Source organism: Poecilia latipinna, unplaced genomic scaffold (genome assembly GCF_001443285.1).
Source record: "Poecilia latipinna isolate Pla-1442-1.1 unplaced genomic scaffold, P_latipinna-1.0 Scaffold3797, whole genome shotgun sequence".
In the NCBI taxonomy this organism is placed as follows: domain Eukaryota; kingdom Metazoa; phylum Chordata; class Actinopteri; order Cyprinodontiformes; family Poeciliidae; genus Poecilia; species Poecilia latipinna.
The window spans coordinates 28,821-37,628 of NW_015116413.1; the positions used below are offsets into that span (position 1 = coordinate 28,821).

Below are 8,808 nucleotides of genomic sequence, written 5' to 3' on the forward strand. Positions count from 1 at the left end.
GATGGGAAGAGCAATCTGGGCAAAGACTCGTCTCAAACTTTGGGCAGCTTTGGAGAACTGCAGGCTTCAGTTCTTGAGCCGGTTCTCATACTTCCAGACGGTAAAATAATGTTGAAAAAATAAGTAACACAAGTCTGTATTAGAAGAATTAAGAAATTTATTAAAAGCTTTCCAGGAGAGAACAAACTACAGCACAAGAGCCGTCTGTCAGGCTCTAGCTAACGGCTGATTCTGGTCGTTCTAGGTTCTGCTCAGCAGATAACAGCAGGTTGAGAAGCTTGATTGAACTACAGACGTGAAGATTTGATTGTTTTGCACCGAGGACTCTGGAGCTCAGCACCGATAGTCTTCAACATCAAACCTTTGCCTTAAAGTCAAATGTCCAGAACATGTTAATCTGGTCAAAGCTGAGCCAGACCCGATCAGGGTCAGGAAATTAAAACGTAGATGAGCTCTAGCATCAAGGATCTTCCTGCTGTTCTGATGCTGTGGAGGCTTATGAGAGCAGCTGACCAACCTGACAACAACAGCAGCACATCACAGAAACCAGTCAGCATTTCCACTGACAAGATGCAGCCGTAATTATCCATGAATTCTGATCAGTCCAATCACACATTGAACAGGTTTCATCGATCTGAGGTTAAATGTTTTATCTGCCAACAATTTGCAAATCAAGCTGAAATACATTTAGTTTGAGATTTGTTTGCATCCTCTGCAGAGTTTTAGTAACTACTAATGAAGCTGTTAATTAGTCTGAGCACGCTCAGTAGCGAGTGGAGAAGCCCTGGACCTCCAGTTTAGAAATGTCTCTCTCATTGGAGAAAACGGCTCGGTCAATCCGAGAACTCGGGCTGCCGACGTTCTTCAACCAAAGTTTCCTGCAAAACACAAAGAGGAAGATAATGTTATTCTCTGCACTGCTTCAGAAACTAACGCTCTGGAAAAACGTCTGAAGGTTTGGCTGAAATATCAGACAGAAAAACTTTAATCTGAAGTTAAATTCTGAAAATCTGTGTCTATTTAAAAATGGGAAACAGTCTTACTTGCTCCAGAGTTTCACTCCATTCATTCACACGTTGACCCTCTTGCCCCTGAGGGCCGTTAATGGACGCCCAGGGCCACAGCGGGGGGCCCCTGCTAACAAGGGCCAATTCTCCTCCATTTTTTACTATGGAGATTATTTGGTTACAATATATTTTTAATTTATTCTTCAATTTGTAGCGAAGTCTCTCAAAAATCAACATTAGCTTTGTTGTTGCCTGCCTGTAGCGCATATTGTGACAACAAGCCGTGTCACTTCCTGTTTCCTCACTTTCTCTATCAGACTGAAAGGCGTTTGGACTGGCAAACATTTCTACAGTCAGTGGTGAGTTTATGGTCACTAGTTGTTAGTAAAACCTCTTATTGATTTAGCCAATTTTATAGTCACTTTCCAAACTCTCCTCTTTGCTTGCAGCTATAAATCTGTTAGCTCAGCGCTGCCAGCCACCAGAGGCCATCATAAAAAGCTTTGAAAACCGAGGTCAGATTTTTTTGATTTCATATTCATGTGGGGTTCAGGATTTACTCTGAAGAAAAACCTGTTGGTAGGAACTGTGGACTCTGAATTATGGATCTGATGCACTCTCATTTTTAAACTTTTTTCTTTATGCAGATTTGTTTGCATAAGCAATTTGTATTAATTGCTTTAGCTCCTGATATAAATAATTGTTTTCCTCTTTAATTCTTGGCTTGTGGTCAGTAGCATCCAGTGAGGCTTTGGGTTCTTCCTGAATTACATTTTGAGATTAAACTATCAAATTTAATGAAGAAAATCAGTAGCTTTGTCACTCTGTCATGACGAAAGATAACATGGCAGCTCTGTCATCTGTCCCAGAGTCTGCATACATGATATTACACATTTTATGCACTTTACAGGATGAATGGTGTTGGTCCACATGGATGATTCTCGTCACATTTTCCAAGACAGTTTGCAGGGTGATTGTAATTAGATGGTCCTTCAGCAAAGCAGCGCCCTATAACTGTCTGGCTGCTTCATCCGTCTGCAGGATGCAGATATTCAGAGGTTAGAACCCGTCTGTTCCTGAACATCTCAGGGGGGAGGCGCTTCATCAAACTCTGGCTCCAAATGACACGTACTGTTCTGACCCATCTGGACCCAGAGGCTTGAAAGTTAAAGGACTTTTGATGTTAAACATGGTTGATAAATTCTTGGCTGAATTCAACTAATTTAAAGTCTAACAAGGGCAGAAGTTGCGCTAGACTTTTTCATTGTCATTTTGACTGAAATATCCCATTGTAATTGAAATTTACCTGTCAATTTTTAAAATGACAAAATGCATTGAGTTCAGTGTGCAGACCAGAGGTTATACTCCATTTTTCTACTACTTGATTTTAGTGACTTTTGTGATGTTTTCTGTCCATAAAGTTGAAACTGTCTGCACCAAGTGGTCAGGTTTCTTCCTCTTATCCTGGGTCGGGTCGTCCTCCAGGAACCCCAAGGCGTTCCCAGGCCAGCAGAGAGACATCGTCCCTCCAGCGTGTCCTGGGTCTCCCCTCCTCCCGGTGGGACATGAACTCCTCACCAGGGAGGCGTCCAGGAGGCATCCTGACCAGATGCCCGAGCCTCAACTGGCTCCTCTCGACGTGGAGGAGCAGTGGCTCTACTCTGAGTCCCTCCTGGATGACAGAGCTTCTCTCTCTAAAGGAGAGCCCAGCCACCCTGCAGAGGAAACCCATTTCGGCCGCTTGTATCCATGATCTCGTTCTTTCGGTCATGACCCAAAGCTCATGACCATAGATGAGGGTGGGAACGTAGATCAACCGGTAAATCGAGAGCTTCGCCTTTTGACTCAGCTCTCTCTTCACCACGACGGACCGGTACAGCGCCCGCTTCACGGCAGACGCTGCCCCAATCCGCCTGTCGATCTCCCGCTCCCTTCTTCCCTCATTCGTGAACAAGATCCCCAGATACTTAAACTCCTCCACTTGGGGCAGGTTCCCCCCTCCGACCCAGAGAAGGCACTCTACCCTTTCCCGGCTCAAGACCATGGCCTCGGATTTGGAGGCACTGAGCCTCATCCCGGCCGCTTCACACTCAGCCGCGAACCGCTCCAATGAGAGCTGCAGATCACGTTCTGATGAAGCCAACAGGACCACATCATCCGCAAAAAGCAGAGATACGATCCTAAGGCCACGAAACGGATCCCCTCAACACCTTGGCTGTTCTAGAGTTTCTGTCCATGAAAGTAACGAACAGAATCGGTGACAAAGGGCAGCCTTGGTGGAGTCCAACTGTCACCGGAAACGAGCCCGACTTACTGCCGGCAATGCGGACCAGACTGACACCGGCCACACAGGGACCTGACAGCCTGTATCAAAGGGCCCGGTACCCCATACTCCCAGAGAACCCCCCAAAGGACACGGTTGAACGCCTTCTCCAAGTCCACAAAACACATGTAGACCAGTTGGGCGAACTCCCAGAACCCTCCAGGACCCTGCTGAGTGTAGACCTGGTCCAGTGTTCCAGAACTAGAACCACACTGCTCTTCCTGAATTCGAGGTTCGACTATCCGACGGACCCTCCTCTCCAGGACCCTGAACAGACCTCACCAGGGAGGCTTGAGAGTGTGACCCCCCTGTAATTGGAGCACACCCTCCGGTCCCCCTTTTTAAACAGGGGGACCACCACCCCGGTCTGCCAATCCAGGGGAGCTGCCCCCGATATCCATGCGATATTGCAGAGTCGCGCGAGCCAACGCAACCCTACAATATCCAGAGCCTTAAGAAACTCCAGGCGGATCTCATCCACCTCCAGGGCCCTGCCACCGAGGAGCTTCTTAACCACCTCGGCGACCTCGTCCCCAGAGGTTGGAGAGCCCGACCCAGAGTCCCCAGGCTCAGCTTCCTCAACAGAAGGCATGTTGGTGTGATTGAGGAGATTTTCAAAGTCTTCTGTCCACCGGCCCACAATGTCCTGAGTTGAGCAGCACACCATCCCCACCGTAAACAATGTTGGTGCTGCACTGCTTCCCCCTCCTGAGACGCTAGATGGTAGACCAGAATCGCCTTGAAGCCATACGGAAGTCTTTCTCCATGACCTCTCCAAACTCCTCCCACGGCCGAGTTTTTGCCTCAGCGACTACCCGAGCCGCTTGCCGCTTCGCCCGCTGGTACCCATCAGCTGCTTCTGGAGTCCCACAGGCCAAAAAGGCCCGATAGGACTCCTTCTTCAGCTTGACAGCATCCCTCACCGAAGGTGTCCACCAACGGGTTCGAGGGTTGCCGCCTCATCTGCCGCCTGTAACACACTGCATCCGACCCCTTTTGGCCCCTCTCACGGATGGTGGGCCCATGGGAGGGGGGACCCATGTTTCCTCTTTGGGCTGAGCCCGGCCGTACTCCGTGGGTAAAAGCCTGGCCACCAGGCGCTTGCCATCGTGCCCCACCTCCAGGCCTGGCTCCAGAGGGGCGCCTCAGTGACCCGCGTCCGGGCGAGGGAACACCAAGTCCAATGTTGTTCTCATCATAAGGGGTCTTTGGGTTGCGCTTTGTCTGGTTCCACACCTAGGACCTGTCTGCCTTGGGTGACCCTACCAGGGGCATAAAGCCCCAGACAGCATAGCTCCTAGGATCATTGGGACACTCAAACCCTCCGCTACGATAAGGTGGCAGCCCAAGGAGGAGTTTCTAAACTCTTTGCTGAGTTTTAAACTCTATAAAAATATTTGGTTAACGACTCCTGGACAGAGGTATGAATAATTGTGAGCTGAAGTTAGCATTTCCCTGCAGTCACCTGATTGGCTTTGGTGTGAAGGTAGGCGTTCTCTGATTAGTCGGTCTGGACTTACATGCTGTTGACCTGCTGAGCCGGTCCCTGGATCTGGCCGATCACCGTCCCCTGTCGGGTGTTCTTCACCCAGCCGCCCAGTCCCAGAGCGCGGCCCTGATCCTCGGTGTACTGGGAACCAGAACACAGTCGGTCTGTCAGCCAATAGCTGACTGGGTCTGAGTCACCTGCAGGAACATTGATCGCTATTGATCAGCTTGATTAATAAATCAATAAATGATCTCTGACCATCACCTGCAGCACTGAGATGTTTTTACCTCAGTGTCTGGGCCGAATGAAGGAGAGAGAAGACAGAAGAGCCATCATGTAGAGATGTGTGTATGCTAAAGAAAGGCTTTAGAAAAGTGATGTCATGGTCTGAGATGCAGGAAGTGATGTCAGAGATCACCTGTCTTCCATACCTTGGGAATCTTTTAGGGTTCTACACAATCTTCATATTTGTGACTGATTCCGAACTTGGATTCCTCCAGTTATTCTTTTCTCTGTATAAATTTAATTCAACCTATTAGTAACGTGTTCTTATTTATGATAAAGATTTGCATATAAACTGAATCTGTGTTGTAAAGTTCTGAACCTGCTGGTAAATTTGTCCTTCATGAATAAAAGTGTTTGAGGGATGTTCTACAGGAAGTGAGCATAAAGTCGCTCACCATCTGAATTAGTTTCAGCTTTAGCCTGTTTTATATTCCAAGAGTAATCGGGTTTCACTCCACAGCGCCTCCTGGTGGGCTCTGGACCCAGAGGAACCCACAGGACCGGCTTGACGCTCTCTGGGTGTCCCTACTTAGGCTTCTGAGGCTGCTGCCCGACCCGACCGAGGGATAATCCATCTGACTGAACAGCTCTTTAACGGTGTGTGGCCTGAAGGACGGCGTCCACCAGGTTCTGATGTGATTCAAACTTCTGATCTTGAAGACGTTAAAATAAAATTATTTTCTCTCGTTGAGCAAATAGAAATAATTTGATTCTGACTGGGGAGTTTGGTCTGATTTAACTTCAGGCGGTGAGGAACACCGTTGTATATAAACTTCTGGTTGAAGTTTTGGTTGAAACTCTCCATGATGTGCAGGGCAGCGGAGGTTCTGACCCAACCCGTTTTTTTTTTTGTTTTTTTTTGGCTTTTGCGTCTTCTGCCCGACGTCAAACAGTCAGTAAGACTCTGGAAGCCATGGCAACGCAGAGTCCCGATGCTCGGAGCTCACCGGGTCAGAACATTTCCTAAAGCATTGAGTTTCTGCTCCTGCTGGAGTGAACAGAACCATGGTGACACCAGAACAGAACCAAGCCCAGGTTCTGGTTTTGGCCGTAATCACTGAGTCAGATTGTAAAAACCATGAATGTGACCTGAGGTTGGACTGCAGCTTTTTATTTGACCTTTAACCTTTAGGTAAGACTGGGTCGAAGTCCGTCTCAGGAACTCATCCTGTTCTTGGGCGTTTGTAGCAACTCCACATCATCTGATCAATTTCATTGATTGTATTTTGTTATGTATTTTTTCCAGTTCTGATGTTTTCAGATCTGAATTAAAAAGGTGAAACGTCGTCATGATGGAGAAACTCACCATCCTGAAGCAAACACCTGGATGGACAGCACAAAGTCACAAAGCTGCACAAACTTGTCATATATGACATCACAGGTCATGTGACTCACCCTGCACATTCCCAAAAATCTCAAAGTCGACTGAAATCAGTTTCTCTTCAGACATGACGAAGCGAAAGCCGCAGAATATCAGAACACAGAGCAGCAGCATGGCGCAGCTATTTTTATCCTGAAACGTCTCCCAGACCGTCTTCCTGCTACAGCCTTCACAATAAAAGCATCAAAGATCAGTATTTTACTCTGAAGGTCTCAGAAACCCGACAAGTCAGAGAGAAGAGATGAAAATCTAGAGGAGAAAAAACTCACCGAGTTTAAAACAAACAAATATTTTAAGGAAGAAATATTTCAGATTGGGTCGAGCTGGAAAATATCCACCATCAAACCAGTTTGATCCACCAGCTGGATCAAATCCACCAGGATCAAACTCTGTTTCTTCAGATCTCTAAATGATTTCTGCTCCAAGGTTCAGATTCATGTGTTCATATGTGGATGAATGAAACCAGTTTTGTGCTTTCAGTTTCGGTTCAATGTCTTATTTCTGATGTTTTCCCAACATTTGAGCCGAACCTTCAGGACTGAATGCTGATCGGATCGATCCTGATCGCTGACCTTCACCTTATTTATGGAGTCCGTCTACTTCTGATTGTCAAAACATTTCCTTCGGTTTTTCAGATGGAAACATGATTCCTTGTATTTGATACAGTTTCATTGTATTTACTGGCTATAATTTTCTGGTTTTATATGTTTATATAGTCAGAAGATGAACTGGCTTTTTGACACTCGGCCTGATCGACCTTGGGTCGACCTTGGCTCAGACTTCCCATTTCAGCTGTTGAGTCGTTGGACGAGGAATTCATGCTCCGATTTCTAGTCTGGTTGGCGAGATAAAGAACCGATCTGGGTTCCCGTTAAAGTACCGATTTTATAAAACCTGACATGAAATTAAATTCTTTATAAACTAGAACCGTCTCAACTCCTGATTCTTTCAGCCCCTCTTGTCCAAACGTCCTGTCAGGTTCATGGATTTTATTTATTTTTAGTTTTTAATCTGATTTTCTACATTTTATTTCCATTTAAAACATTTACTAAACTTAAGTAATTTAAATATGTGCTGCTCTTTAGATGTTAAAATGCAGGGGTCCCAGTCAGACCAGTACAGGGTCCCAGTCAGACCAGTACAGGGTCCCAGTCAGACCAGTACTCTGAACAGGAAGGAGACAGCAGCTCCGGCAGCCAATCCCAGAGCCAGGAAGAACGCCATGATGGCTCCAGCGGTTTCTGCTTCGTGAGGAAGAACGTTCCTGCAGAACGACAGAATTTACCCAGAATTAAATGCAGTCTGTTGTCATGGAGACGGAGCGCCTGCGTCGGCTAGCTTGTGTTTTGCTGCTTTCTTACTTCGGTCCGTAGCACATGCAGAGGCTGGCCAGGTAGCCGTTGCTGAAGGCGAAGAGGATCATGAAGGCGATGAAGAAGCCGTCGTGATGGAAGAAGACGGGCAGATGGAGGCGGGGCTGAACGTTGCACAGCATGAAGAGAGGTACGAAGACAACGCGAGCCAAGATGGCCGCCGGCAGCACCGGGCTGTCTTTACCTGGCTGCACAAACGCCTAGTCAGATCCGACCGGCGGCCGCTCGCCGACCGGAGATCGTCGGCCAATCAGAAACTCACCCACATGCAGACGGCGGTCAGGCTCCGCCCAGTCCAGTCGCTCAGGTTGAACAGCAGGAAGCAGCTGACGGGGACGAAGTAGCGCTCTGCACCGGAAACACGGAGAAAACACGGAGCGTCATCAGAGGCGGCAGGCAGACCTCATGCAGCCAACATGGAGGACTGACGCCAGAAGGTCATGTAGAGGTCATGCAGCCAACATGGAGGACTGACCCCAGGTTCCTCCCTCGGCCAGCGTGGATCGCGTGTCGGCAGTGATCGCGGGAAACGTGCCGATGGTGACGGTGAAGGTGAAGCAGACTGACGATGCCAGGATCCAAATCTGAGGTTTGAAACGCAGGAAGAGGAAAGACATTGGGTTTTAGCTATTGGTTAATCTAAAGAGAAGCTGCCAGCCATATCAGTGAGGCATGACATACATCCTCACTAGTGATGGGTCCGGCAACACCGATGCGTCGGCGCATGCGTCAAGCCCATAGACCAAAACGTGTCGGTGCTCGTATTGGTTTCAGCAAGTCACGTGACCGATACAGGAACTGTTTCGAAATGACATTAAAGCGCCAATCTGTGTTTAGAAGGAAGCGAATCTGTCAAAAGCATTTGCCAAACGAATTATTGATCTTTTACGGAACAGCGTCACCTATAGCGCAGCCTCAAAGGAAAGGTTTCCTCAGTGTGGGAACATTTT

General features: G+C 47.7%; 1 protein-coding gene and 1 long non-coding RNA gene across 2 annotated transcripts; one reads left to right on the forward strand and one right to left on the reverse strand.

Annotated features, from left to right (window-relative positions):
* Positions 1 to 139: 139 nt before the first annotated feature.
* LOC106941667 (equilibrative nucleoside transporter 1-like) lies at positions 140 to 8,677 on the reverse strand. The gene is made up of 7 exons (XM_015024754.1): positions 8,540 to 8,677; positions 8,334 to 8,442; positions 8,121 to 8,206; positions 7,847 to 8,046; positions 7,650 to 7,749; positions 4,851 to 4,960; positions 140 to 878 (listed from the first exon to the last, which is right to left on the reverse strand). Exons 1-7 carry the CDS (start codon positions 8,582 to 8,584, stop codon positions 764 to 766), a joined length of 765 nt encoding a protein of 254 aa, XP_014880240.1. The 5' UTR covers positions 8,585 to 8,677; the 3' UTR covers positions 140 to 763.
* On the forward strand, positions 5,084 to 6,447 carry LOC106941668 (uncharacterized). The gene is made up of 2 exons (XR_001423433.1): positions 5,084 to 6,236; positions 6,351 to 6,447. It is a non-coding gene; the product is annotated as an uncharacterized LOC106941668 (long non-coding RNA).
* Positions 8,678 to 8,808: the final 131 nt, after the last annotated feature.

Excerpts from the sequence above, each read along its gene's own strand:
- LOC106941667 (XM_015024754.1), bottom strand. The coding sequence starts at position 8,584 with ATGCGCCGACGCATCGGTGTTGCCGGACCCATCACTAGTGAGGAT. Across the intron at positions 8,047-8,120 it reads TGACCGCCGTCTGCATGTGG|CCAGGTAAAGACAGCCCGGT; the intron begins GTGAGTTTCTGA and ends GCGTTTGTGCAG. Across the intron at positions 879-4,850 it reads GCTCAGCAGGTCAACAGCAT|GAAACTTTGGTTGAAGAACG; the intron begins GTAAGTCCAGAC and ends TGTGTTTTGCAG.